The sequence below is a fragment of the Antechinus flavipes genome, chromosome 2 (assembly GCF_016432865.1).
Source record: "Antechinus flavipes isolate AdamAnt ecotype Samford, QLD, Australia chromosome 2, AdamAnt_v2, whole genome shotgun sequence".
In the NCBI taxonomy this organism is placed as follows: Eukaryota; Metazoa; Chordata; class Mammalia; order Dasyuromorphia; family Dasyuridae; genus Antechinus; species Antechinus flavipes.
The window spans coordinates 499,305,159-499,326,649 of record NC_067399.1 but is presented as its reverse complement, the minus strand read 5'-3'; the positions used below and the strand labels follow the sequence as shown (position 1 = coordinate 499,326,649).

General features: G+C 41.5%; 1 protein-coding gene across 1 annotated transcript; it reads right to left on the bottom strand.

The window, feature by feature from the left end:
- Window positions 1-8,060: 8,060 nt before the first annotated feature.
- Window positions 8,061-21,213, bottom strand: CERCAM (cerebral endothelial cell adhesion molecule). The gene is made up of 13 exons (XM_051980105.1): window positions 20,726-21,213; window positions 17,623-17,733; window positions 15,899-16,016; window positions 15,518-15,652; window positions 15,087-15,291; window positions 14,519-14,638; window positions 13,547-13,623; window positions 13,008-13,114; window positions 12,711-12,843; window positions 9,805-9,932; window positions 9,382-9,585; window positions 8,964-9,221; window positions 8,061-8,805 (listed from the first exon to the last, which is right to left on the bottom strand). The coding sequence occupies exons 1-12, from the start codon at window positions 20,917-20,919 to the stop codon at window positions 8,972-8,974; spliced, it is 1,782 nt and encodes a 593-aa protein (XP_051836065.1). The 5' UTR covers window positions 20,920-21,213; the 3' UTR covers window positions 8,061-8,805; window positions 8,964-8,971.
- Window positions 21,214-21,491: the final 278 nt, after the last annotated feature.

The window sequence follows — 21,491 nt, the reverse complement described above, 5'->3', positions numbered from 1 at the left end:
AAGAGCAACATTATGTGATGATCAACTGTTCATAATTTGGCTCTTCTCAGCAATAGTGATCCAAGACAGTCATCCATTCACATCCAGAGAAAGAACTGTGGAGACTGAATGTAGATCATAGCATACCATTTTCACTTTTTTTTCTTTCTCATGGTTTTTCCTTTTTGTTCTGATTTTTCTTTCATAATATGACTAATATGAAAATATGTTTAAAATGATTGTACATATATAACCTATATCAGATTGCTGTCCTGGGGAAGGGAGAAAGGGGGGAGGAATTTGGAACTAAAAGTCTTTTTTAAAAATGAATGTTGATATCTAACATATATAGGACTGCTTGCCATCTTGGGGAGGGGGTGGAGGGAGGGAAGGGAAAAATCGGAACAGAAGCGAGTGCAAGGGATAATGTTGTAAAAAATTACGCTGGCATGGATTCTGTCAATATAAAGTTATTATTAAGTAAAATAAAATTTAAAAAAATGAATGTTGAATCCAGCCATTCTGGAGAGCAATTTGGAACTATGCTCAAAAAGTTATCAAACTGTGCATACCCTTTGACCCAGCAGTGTTTCTACTGGGCTTATATCCCAAAGAGATACTAAGGAAGGGAAAGGGACCTGTGTGTGCCAAAATGTTTGTGGCAGCCCTGTTTGTAGTGGCTAGAAGCTGGAAAATGAATGGATGCCCATCAATTAGAGAATGGTTGAGTAAATTGTGGTATATGAACATTATGGAATATTATTGTTCTGTAAGGAATGACCAGCAGGATGAATACAGAGAGGACTGGCGAGACTTACATGAACTGATGCTGAGTGAAATGAGCAGGACCAGGAGATCATTATATATCTCAACAACGATACTGTTTGAGGATGTATTCTGATGGAAGTGGATCTCTTCGATAAAGAGAGCTAATTCAGTTTCAATTGATCAAAGATGGGCAGAAGCAGCTACACCCAAAGAAAGAACACTGGGAAATGAATATAAACTGCTTGCATTTTTGTTTTTCTTCCCGGATTATTTATACCTTCTGAATTCAATTCTCCCTGTGCAACAAGAAAACTGTTCAGTTCTGCACACGTATATTGTATCCAGGATATACTGTAACCTGTTCAACATGTAAAGGATTGCTTGCCATCTGGGGGTGGGGGTAGAAGGAGGGAGGGGGAAAATCGGAACAGAAGTGAATGCAAGAGATAATGCTGTAAAAAATTACCCTGGCATGAGTTCTGTCAATAAAAAGTTATTAAAAAAAAAAAAAAAAGAACTACGTAAGAGAACCTGAGATGTGAAGGGCTTAGTGGGGCTCCAATATACTGCCCCAATAAAGTAAAAGCTCCTTGAGGAGAGAACTTGTTTATTTTGGTTTGGGGGGTTGGGTTTGTTTTGGGGTTTTTTGCCTTTGTATGCTCAGTGTCTAGCACTGTCCCTTTCACATAGACTGCTCAGTGAGTATGGGGCAACTAAGTGATATAGCATAGAGATTGCTGGACTTAGAGTCAAAAAAACCTGAGTTAAAATCCTGTCTCAGATATTTACTAATCTTGTAACCATGAGGAACCTATAATAACAGCACCTTATAGTGCTGTAAAAATCAAATGAGATCATAAATGTAAAGTTAAATTGAAAAAAAATGAATGTTGAAAACTATCTTTACATGTAATTGGAAAAAAATAAAATGCTATTAAATGTGGGGGAAAGTACATCAAAGCACAGAGTACAGCCCTAATACAAAACCTAAACTATAGAATTATGGCTGGAGAGAAAAGCAAATTAAAAAACACCAACCAGTATAAACAAAATTTATTGTAGATCTAGAAATCCCCAAATAAAGAGGGAATAACTATATAACAACTGCAAAAGTGACTAAAGATTTTCCCCAAGAATTACATAAATATATAAAAAATAAAACAAGAAAAAAATAAAAGCTTTGAAGAAAATAACTGGAAGGAGAATAAATAATAGATAATTTGAGTTAAGTAATGATCTATGAAAACTTAAAAATACTAAACAGAAATTAATGACTCTTGGAAAAAAGGCAAAAAAAATTAGAACAAAATCGAAAGATTGAAAAAATAAAAGAAAACTTGAGATCTCTGATATCTAAAAAAAAAAAAAACTGGTTTGAAAAACAGGTCAAAGAGAGATAATTAAAGAATCATTGTACTCCCTAAAAAGATCCATTCCCACTTACCCTCCCCCCAAAAGTTCTTGATACTATGCTTCAAGAAATCAAAAATGAAAATTGCTTAGATTTTAGAATCAGATGGAAAAGTAAAGAAGAAGGAGGAGCTAAAGAACCCCCCAAAAGAAAAGTCCTAGGAAGGTCAGAATCAAAATCCAGACCTCTAGTATTAAATATATATACTGTAAGCATCCGGAATTTAAAAAAAAAAAAAAGCTGTTTAAGTACCAAGGGTATCAACACACAAAATCACACAAGATCCAACACCATCTAACATGTAAGAGACTTTGGGATACAATATTCTAAAAGGCAAAAGATAAAAGATATTGGACCTCTTGAACTAGATGTCTTATAAATATACTAATTTTAATGTGTTTAGAATCAAACTCATTATTCCTTCCTATCCCCAACTATTCTCTCTATTACTGTTGAGAGTAACATCAACTACCCAGCCTCAAAATACAATTGTCCTCTTCAATCTTCATTTTCCCACCCTCTCACATCCAATCTGTTGTCAAGTCCAATCAATTCTATGTTTGTCTCCAATCTAAAGCATCTCTTCTATCATCTGACACTGGCACACTGTATTATAAAACCTCATCACTACATTCCTAGTCTCTTGCAATGGTTTTCTGGTAGATATTTCTTCCAAAGACCTTTCCTACTCAGCTGTCACACTGATTGTCCTAAAGCACAGATTTGACCATGTCCCAACCCTATTCAATAAATGCCATTCACACACACACACACACACACACACACACACACACACCAATAAATGCCATTCAATTCAATAAAGAGGCTTCCTATTACCTCCAACATCAAGTTTTAAACCTTCTGTTTGGCTTTTAAATTTCTTCACAATTTGGTGTTTTCTTACCCTGCTCCTTTCTACATACTCTACAATACAGTGATACTGGATGATGAGGTCCTGAATAATGTGTTGAACAGAGAAAAACTAAAGAATTGATCCCTGGGGCAAACAGGGAGAATCTGGTCTTTATAAAGATAAGTTTAGCTCCATAGTTCACCCTCTGGGGAGGTCACCCAGTCAGAAATCCAAGATATGTCAAACCTCTGAGACCTGACCTCCAGTTGTAGGGATCTTGAACAATCTCACCTTTCCATATCCTGTAAGAAATCCTCAGTCATGTCCCTGGAGTTAAATTTGCCCTATAAAATTTACTTCTGGATCAAACCCTTGGCTACTGCTTTCCTTTGGGTCAGTCCACCATGACACTCTCTCCTACAACACTGTAGTGGTGTCTCTTCTAACTCCACTAAGTTTCTCAACCCCACTTTTCTGCCTTATAGCTAACACTTTTAGGGTACTAAGTCCCTTTCAGGATTTAGCCTGCCAGCTAAGGACGTGCCCCAACCTTATGGGGTGCTCCCTTTCTACTAGATAATTGTGAGGTGTATTTAACAAAATAAATCAAATATATTTTAAAAGATTTAAAAATTAAAAAGAAAAGAAACATTTGACAAAATAATATATTAAAATTTTTAAGATAAAAATTTTTTATTATTTAAAGATAAAAATTTAAGATAAAAAAAACAATTTCCGTATTCCAGGGTTAGAGAGACCAATGTAATAAATTTATACAGTAAGTAAAGTTAACAGCATCAGGAAAAGAGTTTATATGACAACATTATTTTTAAAATAAATTTTTATTGATCTTTTGTTCCTGCATTGCTTAACTTTCTCCCTGTATTCCTCTTTTCTCTTCCTTGAGAGCGCAAATTTTCCTCTTTTTTTAAACTCAATTTTCACTTTCAAATTCTTTCCCTTTCTCCTCCCCTTCTGCTATCTCTTGAAAAAGTAAAAAAAAAAATTTCAAATCTGTGTAATCATGTAAAACAAATTTCCATGTCAATTATATCTATAAAGGAAGAAAACGAAAGAAAGAAAAGAAAATATCCTTCAGTCCATCAGCTCTCTCTATCTGGAAGTAAATAGCATGTTTCATCATGAGTGCCTTGGAATCATATTTGGTCAATGTGTTGATGAGAGTTCTTAAATCTTTCAAAGATGATTATCTTCACAATATTGTTTGTATAAGTTGTTCTTCTGATTCTAGTTACTTTATTTTGCATCAGTTAATACAAGTTTTCCCAGGTTTTTCTAAAAACTATTCCCTACATCATTTCTTACAGCACAATAGGATTCTAACACATAAGCCATTAACTATTATGACATGCTTCTCATCAGTTTACAATTCTTTGCTAGCATAAAAAGAGACATTATATTTTTGTATGAGTCTTTTGGAGGGGGGAACTGGGGAGGAAGGAGAGATGATGTTAAACTTAGCAGCACTAATCTTTGGTCACTGAAGGGCATAGTTTAATAGCTTTTAGGGCATAGTTCTATATTATTTTTCAGAATGGTTAGACTAGTTCATAGCTCCATTAAAGTTTTTCCATATTAAATTGAATGGATGCCCATCAATTGGAGAATGTCTGGGTAAATTGTGGTATATGAATGTTATGGAATATTATTGTTCTATAAGAAATGACCAGCAGGATGAATACAGAGAAGTTTGGAGAGGCTTACATGAAATTATGCTAAGTGAAATGAGCAGAACCAGGAGATCATTATACACTTCAACAACGATACTGTATGAGGATGTATTCTGATGGAAGTGGATTTTTTTGACAAAGAGACCTAACTCCGTTTCAATTGATAAATGATGGACAGAAGCAGCTACATCCAAAGAAAGAACACTGGGAAATGAATGTGAAGTATTTGCATTTTTGTTTTTCTTCCCGGGTTATTTTTACCTTCTGAAGCCAATTCTCCCTGTGCAACAAGAGAACTGTTTGGTTCTGCAAACATATATTGTATCTAGGATATACTGCAACATATCTAACATATATAGGACTGCTTGCCATCTAGGGGAGGGAGTGGAGGGAGGGAGGGGAAAAATCGGAACAGAAGCGAGTGCAAGGGATAATGTTGTAAAAAAAATTACCCTGGCATGGATTCTGTCAATAAAAAGTTATTACTAAAAAAAATAATGCCCATCATCAAAAAAAAAAGTTTTTCCATATTTTCTCCAGGATATATCATTTTCCTTTTTTGTCACCTTAATTAATATTAGCATGAAGTGATAACCTCAAGTTACTTTAATATGTGCTTTCTATTTATTAGTAATTTAGAGCATTTTTTCATAAGGCTATTAATAGCCTTTATTTCTTCCTCTGAAAAGTGCCTATTCATATCTGTTGACCCTTTATTAATTATGGAATGGTTCTTTTTCTTATAAATTTGACAGTTCCCTAAGATCTTAGAAATGAAACTTTTATTAGAGAAACTCGCAAATATTTTCTCCCTGGTTTCTTATTTCTCTTTTCATTTTAGATGCACTGGTTTTGTTAAACAAAAACAATTGTTAAATTAACAATTTAAACTTAAAACTTTATTTGTAATCACATTTTTTTTTTACTTCTTAGAAACTTCTCTATCTCGTTTGGTGTTGGTTGGTAGGTAAGTTCCCCTACTTATAGACCTCTCAGGTAATTTCTTCTAAGCACTTCTAATTTAGTTATGATGAAGAACAACAAAATCATAAAGAGAAAGCACTTTGAAAGACTTTTTTAAAAAGCCAAAGCTCTAATTACAATTATCAGCCATCATGACTCCTAAAAATCAGCGGAGTAAATTATCTGTTTGACATGTGATAGAACTCACAATACAGAATGTGACATACTTTTTTTTTATAGTTTGCTCTTTTTTTTATTATAACTTTTTATTTACAAGATATATGCACAGGTAATTTTTCATCATTGACAGTTGCAAATCTTTTTGTTCCAACTTTTTTTCCTCCTTTCCCTCACCCCTTCCCCCAGATGGCAGGTTAACCAATACATGTTAAATATGTTAAAGTATAAGTTAAATATATGTAAACATGTGACATACATTTTTGAACACTGTTAAATGGGCATTTGTGTTGCTTAATTTTGCTTTCTTGTTATAAGTTTATTTTTCCTCTTTGTGTTAATTGGGGGAGGAGTTAATAATGATGATGAAAAAAGAGGGCCATTGAAACAGTTTTTAAATGAACAGAATAAAATGAAAGAGGAAGCACAGGCAAGTAGTACCATTTTGAAAGTAATGGAAATTATATACTTTTTTTTTTAATCAAGTGGTAAAAAATGGAGATTTACAGTCTATTACAATCCACTTTTTGTCTTCTGACATAGAAATTTTTTGCATTTTAGTTTGTACATGTGTATATATGTAAATGTATTGTATGTATGTGTGTGTGTGTGTGTATATATATATATATATATATAAAATAAAGTTTTAAAGTGAATGTGATTCTTACCTAATTCTAGACTACAACATCAAACCTTGTCACAGATTTTGTTCCCTTAACTACAATAGTGTGACCTTAGCTACTCTTTCCAAAGGCAGGCTTTTTGCCTTCTGACATGAACATAGAAATGCTTTTTTTTTTTGCATTTTACTTTATATATGTACATATATGTACACACTATGTAAGTGTATTGTGTGTATATACACATATATAAAATAAAATTTTAAAGTGAATATGACTCTCACCTAACTCTAGACTGCAATATCAAACCTTGTCACAGATTTTGTTCCCTTAACTACAATCTCGTGACCTTTGCTACCCTTTCTGAAGGCAAAATTTCATCTCACACCTCCCTACCAAATGTTTCAACATGTAGAGCAATGTAGTACATAGGGTAGAGAAGTTGGCTATGTGTGACGCTCCAGTCAGCTGTTATGCAGGTCAGCAAGTATCAGATACTGGTCCTGGGATAAAGGACTATCTGTCAATCAGGACCTGGTCTGTCACGAACTCAGCCTGCCCTCTCCCAGGCCCTTAAAGTACAGAGCAGCAGGAGGTCTCTTGTACTCTGTTTGCCTGAATTTCAGTCTCTTAGGTGATGGGATGAGCCACCCCACAGCTTTCTCTCCCCATTCATCTCTGAGAGGGTGCTTTTTGACAGATAGCTACGGTTTCAATACTAAATAGGGGCTCCATTCCTCTTTTTTCTCCATGTTTGAGTCTTTTCTCCACAGAGCTGAATGGATGAGGAGATCTTTCCCCTCTTAATTAGTCATACAACCAAGAGGACTTGGAGCTCAGGCTGGAATGGTCATGCTGCTTAATTATATACTATTTTTTAAAAAGTACTGCGCTCCATTCAGCTACTGCCTTGACTGTGACATTGGGCAAGCTTTCTCTTCCTTAGTTTCTACATTAATGAACTCCAAGGTACCTTCAGGCTTCAGCACTATCCCAAAATTCTCTCTTGCTTTTCAGATGCCAAAGGTGTTGGATATGCCCAACACCATTAGTTGGTGCCAGAGACCACCCCTTGCCTCCTCCTGCTAGGGTCAAATGTGCAAATAACACTCCACAACCTTTTTTTTTTTTTTTTCTGAGACAATTGGGGTTAAGTGACTTGCCCGGGATCACACAGTTAGGAAGTATTAAATGTCTGAAATCAGATTTGACCTCAGGTCTTCCTGACTTTAGGGCTGATGCTTTTTCCACTGCATCCCTTAGCTACCTCTATGTCCCCAACCTTTAAGAAAACTGTCAACCAGAGTTTCTGAGCTGGTGCAATGAAACCCACACACAACCTTTAGTCTATAACTTCTCTGAAGAAAAGGGGTTTACCTGGGCCATGTGTAATCTAGGCTTGTCTGCACAAGTAGCCTGAGATATGGAAAGGGCCTGGTTAAGCTATCTGAGTTTTACTTCTAAGTTTGCTACCAACTCTTAGGGTGACCATGACTTCCTTGGACTTCAATTTCCTCATCTGCTAAATGGAATTAACCATCATTATTCTTCTTTTAGAGTCAAAGATCCAATACACATATGATGAGGCAGGGGCAAAGTTTAAAGTGCAAAACAAATATTTATTTACTGCAAGCCACCAGGTCTGGCCTGGATGCTCCTCTATCTTCCAGGGATTTGTCCTCTCATCTTGGCTGCTGATAGAAAGCTGCAAGAGTTCATTCAGTCTTGCTACTGTTAATAACCTCCTGATCAGGAGTGACAGTCTCAGTGAAGATTTCCTCCTGCTGCGTAGCAGTAATGGGGAGCTCCATTGCCAACCTGAGATTCCTAGTCCTTTTTTTTTCCTTTTCAGCCTGGAAGATTTCCAAATCTCATTCTTTTCCTTAGCCCTGACTTCAGAGGAAAAGGGATGCAGGATGCAGGTAGGGTGAGAGAGGTAAAGGGGACAGTAGGACATAGGTTCTAGCAGGTCAGCCAAGAATTCTAGGGTCTCTCCCTTCCTGCCATATACTGCAACTAAATTAGTGTGTATGTTACCTTGAGAGAGACTCCTAGGCCTTCCGTTCCCACCTACCCTCTGTATAAAATGAGCTGACTGGTAGCCCCCTTGCCTTAGCACCTTTGTGGAGAGGGGAAATGGTTTGCTGTAGTTTTGGGGAATAGGAGTGGGGAATCACAGTGGTAACGGTCCTGGTTTTTGCAGGTAAGGAAACACCAAAATGAACAGCAACGATCTCTCCGATGGACCTGGGGAAACCACAGTTTCTTCCAGCTATCCCTGGCTCCTGGTTGGAGATCCCCATGTCTCCTCTGGAGGTTCATTCTTTGATCCACAGATAAAACCTGAGAGATGAGAGAGGAAAAACCAAAAGGGAAAAAAAGAGAGACAGACAGAGGAAGTGAAAGACAAAAAGTCACATATTAAAGCCCCGATGCCCAAGAAGGCAGGAGAGTCTTGGGTACAGGACCAGAGCCTCCCCTCAGTTCTCCCCCTTGCTTACCCCTGGCACTAGAGCTCATCGTGAGAAGTGGAATGGAGGCTGTGTCCACTGCTGCCCACCCTGTCCAGCCTCGGGTCCCTCAGGGTCTTCCGAGAGCCATTCCAACCCGTGACCTGAGTGTCATCGTCCCAGATGGTGGACGTCTCTGTGTCGCTCAGCCACTGGGCGTCCCCAGCGTAATGGGTGGGGAAAGCAAGCAGGGGCCTCACAGCAAAAGCTCTCAGGTCCCGGCGGGAGAAGTGCTTCTTGTAGTCTTCGCTGCAGGAAAGAGGCGGCATGGAACCTGGTGAGGCTTCCCTCCTGCGCAGCCGGGCCCTGCTCTGAGCCCAGGAAGGAAGAGCCAGCCGCCTAGCACGCGGAGAGCCCCCGAGCAAAGGTGTTCCCCCATCTCCTGCCCAGCCCCGCTCCTGAGTCTCACTTTGGGTGTCGGTCGTACATGATGGGCAGGAACTCATCCACCGGCAGCATCCTGCCCAGAGGCTGGGCCTCCAGCAGCTTTCGAGCGCCTCCGAGGGACAGCGCGTAGGCCAGAGTCCAGTAGGAGTAGTTGGCCACCACGAGGTGGCGCACGCCCTCCACAGCCGGCTCCTCCTCCCAGGTAACTTGCTTGCGCCCCAGGTAACTGGAGAGACCCAGATAATCACAGAAAGTCCCCCTCCCAGCATCGCCTCCCCACTCTGGCTAAGTCTTCCCAGCGTTACCCAGAGCAAGCTCAGAGGGCTGCCTGGAAAGAAGGAGCCTGGCTAGTTAAAGCGCCTTGTTCCAACTCGGCCCCGGCAGTTTTCTGCCAGGAAAGGTCCTCCCCTCCCCACCTCACCTCGACCCCTGACCCAAAATTTACATCAGGTCCCACTGCAGCTGCTCCTGAGACACCTCCTCCATCAGCCACTCCAGCCGCTGCCTGAAGCCGGCCTCAAAGCGCACATCGTCCTCAAACACCACGACCTGCTCCAGGCCCCGGGTGACCATCTGTACATACAAGGAAGGAGGGGTCCACCTTCAAAACCTGAGGACCTCCCACCTTCTCCCGCACACTCATCGCTGGAGCTTCTAGAGGCGTTGTCCAGAAGCACTGTCTTCCCGATACCTCGGCTCCCCCACTCAAGAACTCCAAAAACCAATTCAAACGCCACTTCCTACAAAAAGCCTTCCCTGATCCTCCCAGATAGAACACAATCTCTTCCTTCTCTGAAATCTTAAAACACTTTATTCCTCCTCACAGATGTAACACATTCTACCTCATTTGTCCATCTCTTAAATTCCCTATCTTAGTATTTTGGGGGTACCATTAACAGAAGTCCCAAGGATGCTCTTCCCCCAGTGCCAATCATTCCCTAAGCAACTTTGTATGCAGAGTACTGCCCCAGGAGATACAAAATTGAGGCAAGACAAGTTCCCATCTTTATGAAACTATAGGGATACAAAGTGTCCCAAAAATCTTAGCATAGTTTTGAGACTTGGGACAACCTCTCTTCCTCCAATAAAATATCAGCTATTCAAGAGCAGGAATTGTTCTTTCTGCCTCTGTCTGTCTGTCTCTGCCTCTGTCTTTCTCTCTATCTCCCTCTGTCTTTCTCTGACTCTTCTCTTTAAATCTTTGTACCCACAATGACTAGCGGACAGTGCCTGACACAGAGAGCACGTCATAAGTGTTTGCCGACTGACTGAAAATAGAGGATCATGATACCTATTTCCAAGAGTTCTGGAATTACTGAGTTGCACTGGGGATTCAGGGAAAGCTCGGTTGAAGGAGAAACCATTTGAGTTGGATTTTAAAGGCTGGCAAAGCAAGAAGGCATCCACAGGCCTGTAAGATAATGGCACGAGGAAGAGCCTGAGCAAAGAGAATGGAGATGAGAAAGTCTAGAATGTGTCTGAGAGGCCAAGGGGGTCCAGTCTGGCTGGAGCTTGATGAGGGAACTTGAAGAAGGAGCTTGAGAGAATGGAGGCAGGAAACATTGTTAGGATATTATAACAGTCTAGTTAGGTGAATTAGGCATCAGTGGGAATAGAGAGAAAGGGACAGATTTAGCAGATGTTACGAAGATAGTCTTTGACACAAACATACTGACCTGACCTTTAATTGGTGGTATGCCTCTACTAATAAATTATATTATACTTAGAAAACAAATTCTTTTTATTTATTGGTTAAATTTCTCCCATGACAATTAGTGGCAGTGGTGGGACAGGAAAGAAAAGCTCCATACCCCAGATCTTTACTAGAAATCTCCTTCTGATTTTATGGGGCCCAAGTAGAAAAACACTCATAAGAGAGAGCTTCCTGTTGAGGAATCTATAGTTGTGGATTGGCTCTCTTCCTAGTCATGACAGTCAGATCTTTTCCAGGAAAAGTGAGTGACTTAATACTCTTGTATGTTTTGTTTTTTAAGTTGTTTTGTGTCCTAATTTATATTAAGCTTTATGTTATAAAATTTGGAAATATTTGGCAATTAGGTACCATTTCCTGGGTCATCCTTGGCAGGGAATCAATTTATTCCTCAAAGAAAATCAGGAGAAGCTAATTAACTCAGTGAATAGCATGCCAGGTCTAGAGTCCAGTTCAAATTAGACACTTCCTAGCTATGTGACCCTGAGCAAGTAACTTAAATGTATTTGCTTCAGTTTGGTGAGTTGGACAAGGAAATGGTAGACCACTCCAGTACTTTTTCTAAGAAAACCCCAAATGGGTCATCAAGAGTTGGATATTATTGAAATGGCTGAACAACAACATGAAGGCAGAATTGACATACTTGGTAACAGAATGGATAGGAGAGATGAGGGAGGAGAGAGCCAAGGGTACCTGCAAGCCCACAAACAAAAGAAACTGAGAAATGGTGAGAACCACAAATCAAAAGTAGGAGCACAGTTAGAGGGAAAGGCAGTGAGCATGGTTTTAGACAGGTTGCCTCTGAGTTGCTGGTGGGACATCCAAGTGGAAATATTTAGCAGACAGTTTGGAGATAAAGGTCTGAAGCTTAGAAGGGAAATCAATCCTCACAATAGAGGTTAGAGAGTACTCTATATAGCTGAAACTAGGAATTGGATTGACAAAGGAGACAGACTCAATACAGCAAAGAATAAGAATAGAATGTTGGGAGGAGGAAACATGCTTTAAAAGGCTGAAGAGAGGATAAGGAGCCAGAGGAAGGCTTTCTAAAGGAAACAAAAAATAATTGGAGAGGGATAACCAAGGCTATGATAACTCTCAAAGTGAGTGAGGAAAAATAATCCAGAGGGTATGGTAAATGATATGAAATACTAAAAAGAGGCTAGAGAGCTTAATAGACTATTCATTTGAGGGACTGGTAGACTACTAAGCTCAGAGGTAGCAGTTTTGATAAAGAAATGGGGACAGAAACCAGATCACAAAGGGATGGGATTAGATTGGTTAGGAAGAGCAAAAAAACTTCCAGTATAGACTAGTTTGAAAAGTGACAGGGAAAGGTAGGAAATGGGAGGATGGCAGGATAGAACAGAAGAATGAAGGGATAGCTTTGGGGGAATTGAAGAAACCTGGACTTATTTGTAGACAGAAGACAGAAAGATTGAAGATACAAGAGAGGAAATGGGTGGCTACTAGAACAAAGTATTACAGAAGGCCAAAGGTAGTGAAAGATCAAAGGCAGTGATGAATAATCCCAGGGATGCTTTCCCTCCGACTAGAGAAAAGAAAATTGCACATTTATTTAACATTTGTAGAGTTGAACACTTCTCCCTGTCCTGGTTTCTCCAGACCTATATCCTCACCTCCTCCCAGATGGAGTAGTGGCTGAGGAAACAGCCCACCTCTCCCTTGGTCAGTGTGCGGCCAGAATAGGGGTCATAGTATCCAGGAAGAAGGTCCACACCCAGGCTTTTGATGGAGCTGCTATTGAGTGCCCTGTAGGAAGATATAGTAGGGACTGGCTTGGGTTTCAAGTCATCCCCTCTCTGCATATCCATACAGGTCCTCACATCTGAAACAAGTTCCTTTCCCTTTTCATCAATGACTCAGAGGTCAGTTACAGCCCTTTTTCTGGAGACCAACCAAGTCAGGGTTCTCACCTGCCATCTACAGCTTCCAGTACCCGGCCAGCAATCTCCATCTCCCACAGGGAGCTCAGCATCCTTTCTCGGCGTTCGGGCCGACGGGCTAGGCTGATGACAAAAACCTTAGGAAAAAGAACTAGTGGATATCATCTCTCTGTCTCATGCATCTTCAATCTCTCTTTTTCAATATCAATCAATCAATAAACATTAAGTGCCTTCTATGTGCTAAGTTTAGGGATACAAAAAGAGGCAAAAAATAGTACTTATTCTCAAGGACTTACAATCTAATCTAATCTACTTCTGTCTGCAAAGGCATTCAGGAGGTATAGTTAAATAGTACAGTGGACAGAGCACAGACCCTGGATCCAGGAGGACCCGAGTTCAAATTGGCTTCAGACACTTGACACTAACTAGCTCTGTGATCCTAAGCAAGTCATTTAACCCTGCCTGGCCAAAAAACAAAAACTAAATGTATTCAGGAATGAAGGCTCAAGGAAGGAAATTAATCCAAGCCCCTCCCTCCCTCTTTATCCTGGGACCTCTAGGACACATACCTCATCAAACCCCATCTTGTTGGGTCTTTTGGGAGACAGGAACACATGGGCTGAAGGCTGCATAGGTGGGCCATCCACTGTGATGAAAAAATCCACCTCCAGAATCAGGTCATGAATTTAGCCTAGTTCCTTCTGGTTCTTAGTCACTTTACTCCCTTCCCTCTAAATCTCCCATCTCATAGGATAAATTAAAAGAAATCTTAGAGATCATCTAATCCAACCCTATTATTTTATAATGATAAATGACTGAATTCGTGTCACAGGAAAGTAGGGTCTCAAACTGAGACCAGGGAAACTGAGACGGGGGGGAGGGAGGGGAAGAGAGATTCTAAGGGTAAGTTAGAGACCCACTATCTTATCTTCTATTTCAGAAAGAGTTCAGGACTGGGCAATAGTAAGTCTGGGCTCTGGTTCCACCTCTACCATTTAGTTATGTGACTTCCTCTGTCTGGACCTTATTTTCTTCAACTGTAAAATGAGGGAGTTGGCATGAAAGCTCTCTAAGATTATTCCAATTCTGACAGCCCACGATGCTTGCTGGGTCACTGAGTGGCACTGGCTGCTTGGCCCAGGGCTCTGGATCTACTGGAGTGAAGAGAGAGCAGAATTCTGAAACAGTGTAGAAAGTCTGAGATATTATAGTAAAATTACAAGTAGAGAGCCAGCTATCATGGACAAATAATTAAGTTTCTCTGAGTCTCAGTTTCTTTATCTATAAAATGGGGATTTAAATAAGGTGACCTCTGAAATTCCTTCTAGTTGAAAACTACTCTCCTACAGTCCTCGGTCTTATATCAAGGACAAAAGTATATATAGACTGGGAAAGGATTAGCACTAAAATCCAGGGAAGGAAGACAGGAAGGGGAGAGGAAAGACAAAGCATGGATAAATGTGGAGAAGAAATGCATTGTCAGTGAAGCTTCATTCACTGACAGAGAAGGTGCTGCCTGCCATATCCCAACACTTATTCACCCAGGGCTTCCAAGATTAGATGGACAAAGTTGATTTTCTCATCCTCCAACCCCTGGTGTGATTTGACTGGAACATTCATATACCCGAATCGATGCTGGTTGCAAACATGGACTGAGACACCTGGAAGGATGAGGCAAAGTAGAGGGGAAGAGAATCAAAGAATCTCAAAATACTAAAGGTATCTCCCTTCTTCAGCTCTACCTACCCTTTAGCTTAATCTCTTCCCTACTAGTACCATCCTCAGCTAGTTCCTCCCAGGAAGACTTCAAACTCCTTTATGGCCTCCCCATTCCATGAATCTATGTTCTAATATTTTGTGATCTAAAGTCCCTTCCAGCTTTTATATTCAATGTTCTAAACCTCATTCTAGATCTAACATTCTGTGTTCTAAAGTCTCTTCCTACTCTAATACTTTATATTTTAAGTTCCCTTTCAGCTCTAACACTTTAGGTTCTAATATGTTTTCTATCTGTAATACTCTATGTTCTAGGCTCCTTTTAGCTTTGACATTCTGTTCTAGATTCTCGTCTAGATCTAACATTTCATGATTCCAAGCCCAATCACTCACCTGCAGCCTGGCAAGAATAGGCAAAAACGATAATATCATCAAAGGGCCATGTATAGTTGGGATGGGGAGGATAGAAGGCCAGTTGGTCAACTCCCTTGCCCCGAAGGGCTATTAGGAAGGCAGAGTGTACCATGGGCACTTGGAAACAGCCCTGACGCTGTCGATTCTTGGTAGGAAAGTAATCTGCTGTTCTTCGGTAATAACCCTAAGGGGGAAAATGGGGATCAGGAATGTTGGGGGGTTGCCAGGCCCTTCCCCTTTCCCCCATCAGATTCTACATTTCCATATCATCCACCCTTGCCATTGTCTAGATACTTTCTTGGAAAAATCTACTCCAGTCTCAATACCCCAACTCTATTCAAATCAGGTTAGAAGGTTTGCTTGTTCCTAAGTCTCAAAACACATTAGGTTTTACCCATTTAGGACCTCACCTGTGGAGTGATCCCACACCAGAAGTTGGAGTAATATGTCTGGGAATCCAGCATAGGGGCTACAACTGGCAGACCCTCCCCAATCAGGAACTTCAAGGTTTGATTGTTGGTTAGGATGTTGTCTGTGTCTGCAAACTAGGGGTGAACAAGACAGGATTAGTCATGGGTCAGTCAGTCTCTGGAAGGGGTCAACCAAGGAATACCCCTACCAGTTCCTTTGGGGTCCAGAGTAGATACAGGACCTTTCTTGGAGTTTCTGGTATAATCTGGGGAAGTGATAGAGTGACTGGATCAAGGATATGGTCCATTGAAACTGAGCAGCATTCTTGAAATTTTGTAGGCCAAATGGTCAGGATAAATGATGGAGTGAGACTCTCTTACCAGAATATAATCAGCTCCCCAAGCTCGTGCAAAGTCCAAGGCTTCTTGTTTCAGCTCCATGAGGAACTGGTGGCGTTCCTTGGTCCACTGTTTGGGACTCTCTTCATCTGGGTACAACCTGTACCAAAGATCAAATCAGGTCAAAGATCAAAAACCAGAACATTGCCTCAGGGAAAGAGGCCTTATCACTCCTTGGAATCACTGATCTGGGAGTCCAAAGACCTAGGGTCTAGAGTTGTAATTTTCCCACTTACCAACTATATGACCTTGAGTAAGAGAGTTGTCTCTCATCCCTTTAGTTTAAGATTTGAAACTGTATTAAAATGCACATTTTAATTTGTAAGAGACTCACTTTACTTTCTAGAAATCATTGGTAGATTAGTACAAATAAATTCACTGGAGCCTGTCATGCCCTTCCATGCACTGAGTTTGGGTTAGGAAGAGAAATCATCATTCATTAAACAGTGCCTAATATAAGAGAGCTTGGTAAGATAAAAAGTTAGGTAAGGAACAGAGTCCCCAGATTAAGTCCACCCTATTAACCTCTAAACCATCTGTCTTCTGGGATAAATTACACTCAACACTACTGTCTCCTTATCAGTTGATTGTTGCTGATCCCATTTGGGGTTTTCTTGGCAAAATTAGAATAGCTTGCTATTTTTTCTCCATCTAATTTTATAGAATAGAAATTGAAACAAATAGGGTTAAGTGACTTGCCCAGGATCATATAGCTAGTTAAGTGTCAGAGGCTAGATTGGAATTCAGATCCTCCTTATTTCAGACCCAAGAGCTCTACTGACTGCACCATCTAGAAGTCCCTGATAATAAAAAACAGGAAGGAATTTCAAATTATCATAACTAAAAAAGGACTTAGGATCATCAAGTCCACGGCCATAAGTTTTAGAAGAAAAATAAAGAAAACTTGGACACTAGGGAGAGGTAAGTAAACTAAAATTCTTGGAAAAATGATTCAGGGATCTTAATGGATCACAAGCTTGCTGAAAGGAAATACTTTTTAATAATTAGAGCGGATGGAGTGGGGAAAAGACTTACAATCAAGGCTGGGGATGGTAAAGTTAAACTTTTCAACTTAAATTTTTGTTAGGGCTAACCTAATCTAACATCCAGCTCCTTTCACAACTGCCTTTAGTTCAGAATAGGCTTTCATACAGAAAGAGCTCTCAGACTCTTCCTATGAACTACAAAGGACATTGTCTTACATCCCTTCCCCTGGGTCCATCTCAATTCCCATTCCATATTCCATGTTTGCAAATTCATTCTATATTACTTCTCTTCACACATGCTTACACTCCAGTTAAGCTTCCTAACAGCCATTACCTTGACTTAATATTTTCCTTACCCTGGATATTCTATCTTCCACGACTGCATCTTCACACAGGTTTGCTCTTCATATCTGGAATGTTCTCCGTTCTTACCTCTGTCTCTTAGAATCCTGAACTTCCTCTTAGTTCCTTAGTTCAGATGCAGCACACCATGGGGCTTGGCCATAGGTTTTTCCATATAATCTTTCTCTGTTTTTTTTTCCACTTATGAATGCTCTCTCTTTCCCTAAATTGTTTTGCTGTTTTTGTCTGAATACCAGTTGTATCCAACAGTAAAATAAGCAGGTACAACAGTTTCATTTTTGTCTTTGTATTCCTAACCTAGCACAAAGTTAAATTCAATTGATTTGAACTGAATCTCTGATCCCCAACCATGCCTACCTTGGCTCGCCTTCAGGTCGCCACACCACTTCTGCATAGTCCTTGCCCACAGCAGCCAGCCACTCTTGAAGTATCTCTGTAGTATTGTCCACATTATGATCTGTAGCACACCTGTGGTCAGAGTCTTCATGAGGAAGGGACAAGACTGAGTGACCTGGGCACAGGTTTAGAGCTGGCTTGGTGAGAGAGATTAGACAGCAACCCAAACTCCTCAAATGAGGACTGAATCCCACATCCTGTACCAGACCTGTCCAGTTATATTCCACATGAGGACTGACTATTTTCAAGGTAAGGATATCTGAGAAGAGCTCTAACCAAGGCACAACTAGAGGCACTTTGTTCAAGGGCACTGACAAAACTTTCAGTCCTTCAGCTTATCTAATTTGTAAAATAATCATTATTGTTCAGTCATATCCAGCTTTCCATAAGACCATTTTGTATTTTCTTAATAAAGATACTGTAATGATTTGCCATTTCCTTCTCCAACTTATTTACAGAAGAGTAAACTGAGGCAAATAGTGACTTGCCCCAGATTACACATCTAGGAATTGTCTGATGCTGTATTTGAACTCAGGTCCTCCTGACTCTCTGGCTAAGGCTCTTATCTTTTGGGCTGATGCTCTTATCTTTTGGGCCATGTAGCTGCATTGAAAAAAATTTCAATTTATAGGGAGAAAGCTATACATAAACTGCAAAGTGAAATAAACAGAAATAGGAAAACTATATGTGTAATGTATATAAAAAGAACAACAAAATAATCAGAACTGAATGCTATACAAAGCCCAAGTTTTGCCACTAAAAAGACATAAAACTATGTACCTCCTCCCCTGATTTGTAGAGGTAGAAGGCTATGGATGTGGAACACTGCATATAACATTAAGCTTTTGTGATATTTTGGTTAGTTTTGATGAACTTTTCTTTTTTGGGTATATGATTGAGCTTTCTGCAAGGAGGAATATAAAGACTACCCCAAAATTCTTAGTGTAGGTTTAAATCTTAATAACTTAAGCTCTCTAATAGTTTAAATCTACACCAAGACTTTCAGGAAACCCTATATTGGGAAATATAGGTGATATAAAATAAAACAAATAGAAAGCCATGAGATGATGACTTGTCCCTTTAGAGGTATCCTTAAGCTAGCTGCTTTGATTTTTATTCCATCCCCTAAGTGACTTCCTTAGCAGCTGTTTCATGTTGCCTCCAGAGCCTCTGCTTCAACTCCCCTCACTTGAAACAAAGTTTCATGCAGCTTATCTTGGGCACAAAAAATTGCAAGTTATGGCTTAGAGGTTAAGTCTTCTGAGCTAACTAAATTGTGTGTGTGTGGGGGGGGGGATAAACACATATATAGAATCCTCAGTTTGCAATTAAGGAAACAGCTCAGAGAGAACTATTGACTAGCCCTAATTATAGAGGTATTACATGGCAAAGCCTAGATGTGACCTCAAGTCATCTAAGTCCAAACCTTGGACTCTCTCCCAAGTAAAACACTGCATCCATCTAGAGATACAGTGGAAAGAAACGTGTTTGGGCATCAGGTCCAAGTTTCAGCTCTTTCACAAACTTGAAAAGTAATCACATCACTTTCCCTTTCTGGGACTCAGTTTCCCTATCTGCTACAAAAGGGACAGTATTGCTCCCCTTGGTTGATGAGTTTAAAATGATCTCATACTTAGTGAAAGATTTCCAGAAGTTCAAGGAGTGGGAGATGTGGGGAGGCAAAGGACTAGATTCTTGAGCAGTGAGACAGAGGGCTGGCCCCTGATTTAGTGGTAACTTGTCTGGGTCACAGTCTCCAGATCTAGAAACGGGGAAGAATGACTACTTCCACGGATCCCCTTGTCACAAACTCCCAAACTCACAAGGAAAGAGGACAAAGCAGTTTTGAGCAATTAACAATAAAAGCACTGTGGTAAGTTAAAGGTGGCATTAGAATTAGGAGAGACTAGTTTCTCTCTACTGAGGGAAACGGGGCAAATTTAAACAAAACCCTGGGGTTATAAATGTTCCTGTTTCTTTAAAGAGCAGAGATGAGAGCAAACGTGTCATTCTAAGCTAGGGGTGGGGACCAATTCTCTGGGCTCAAAATTGTGGGAATTGTGGGAGACTTCACTTGGTCACTAACCCATACCACCCCTCACCAGCCAAAGGCTAGAGGTTATAGGGGGAGTCAGTCATTTCACCCTGTCCAATCCAACCCTTCCTTCTTCACCAGGTCTTGTCCCTTCACCGATTTCCATACATGGGGGAGGGGAGGCCCTCTGGGCTCCAGGGTGTGTCCTCTGCTACCCTCCTTGGCTGTTTCAGGGCTCAGAGTAGAAAATACTCTGTGGGAGAGCCTGAGAAATCAACCTAACCTAACTGGGATACCCTTAATCATTTGATTCCCTTCCTTTTGACCCAGATCTTTAAGGTAAGGGCAGGTATCTCGCTCCATCCCCAAAAGGGGAAATTGTATGAGAAGAAAAGGAATGGTAAAAAAAAATGGTATTGGACTTGATCAGATCCCATATTCTGAGAATATGTGGAAAAGGGGTAAAATTCTCCCCCAGAGTTGTCTAGAGCTAAAGATGCCAGCAGCCTGAGGATATTCCCGTAGCTTCTTTTCCACAAGTCTAACCAAGTCCAGTTGGGAAAAGACAGCAAGCAGTCAGCTGTAACCCCTCTACTAGACCAGATCCAACCACAGGTCCTGAGAGAGCAAATAAGGTTGGAATGAGAAAGGAGGGAATGGAAGTGCTTATAAGAAAAAGAGAGGAGTGGACATTTGGGTGGATATAAAGAAAGGGCCTTAATGGGTAGGTAGGGAACGCCAGGAGAGTGAGGGAGAAAGGAAAGGGGTGAGGTTGAAGGAGAAAATTCCCAGAAATGGGAAGAGAGGCCAAGAAGATGGTGGAGACGCCAGCTCAGGCCCAGGGTCCTGGAGCCCAGGCCCAACTGGGGTGGGAAGTGGGGAATGGTGGGGAGCCTTGTGGTCTGAGGAACCTCCAGAACTGGGGATCGGGCACAGAGCGATGGTTCCACGACACGATAGTGTCCTGAGAAAACAAGCTTTGGAGGAGAGCTAAAGGTGGGGACAGGGAGGCTCCCTGGGGTCTCTCACCAGAGGGCAAGGCGGGCCCGGGGGTAGTCCAGCCGCTCCAGAGCCCCGAGGTAGTATGGCAGGGAGTATCCGGCGTTGCGAGCCAGTACGGCGATGACCACAGTTGGAAACGCGGGCTCCGAGGACCCCCAGGAGGGCCTGCCCCCGAGCAGCTGGAGCAGCAGAAAGAGCAGAGCAGAGGGCGGCGGGCGCATGGCAAAACAGGCAAGAAGAGCGGCGTTGGCCCCCGGGGCTCGGAGAGCCGAGCCAGGCTGGGGGCCGACCAGAGCAGGGGAAAGGGGGGAAACCACGGCTGGAAGCAAGGGGGAACCCGGGGGCGGGACCAAGGGAGGAGCGTCTGGAGGGAGGGGCTAGTCCCGGGGCTGGGGAGACCGGTCTAGAGGGAATGGGCTTCCCAGCCCCTCCCACCTCCAAAGCTGTGGACCTCTAAGCATCTCTTGCCTTTCTTGGACCTAAATGTCCCAGAGAACCTAAGCCTTCGCGGAGCCGGTGCTCAGACCGGAGGAGCTCAAGAGGCCCCGCCCTCGGCCTTGACCTTGGGGCGTGGCAGAGCTGGTCTGGGGATGTGGCTCTCGCTGAGCCGTCCCGCCAGACCCCTCCTTCCCCAGCCTGCAGGCTGGATCTGGCTGGGACGGAACATCGGTTTTTGGCGGGGACCCAGGACATGATCTGATGGAGTGGTGCGGAGGGGGAGTGGGAAGGACAGTGTGTGAGGGAGAACCTTGGAGAACAGCTAGTTGTTTTTTACAGATGAGAGAAACTGAGG

Coding starts and splice junctions, on each gene's coding strand:
- CERCAM (XM_051980105.1), bottom strand. CDS start 20,919: ATGCGCCCGCCGCCCTCTGCTCTGCTCTTTCTGCTGCTCCAGCTGCTC. Junction 13,624..14,518: donor TCTAATCTTGGAAGCCCTGG/GTGAATAAGTGT, acceptor TTTTCATCACAG/TGGATGGCCCACCTATGCAG. Junction 12,844..13,007: donor CTGGAAGCTGTAGATGGCAG/GTGAGAACCCTG, acceptor ATCTTCCTACAG/GGCACTCAATAGCAGCTCCA.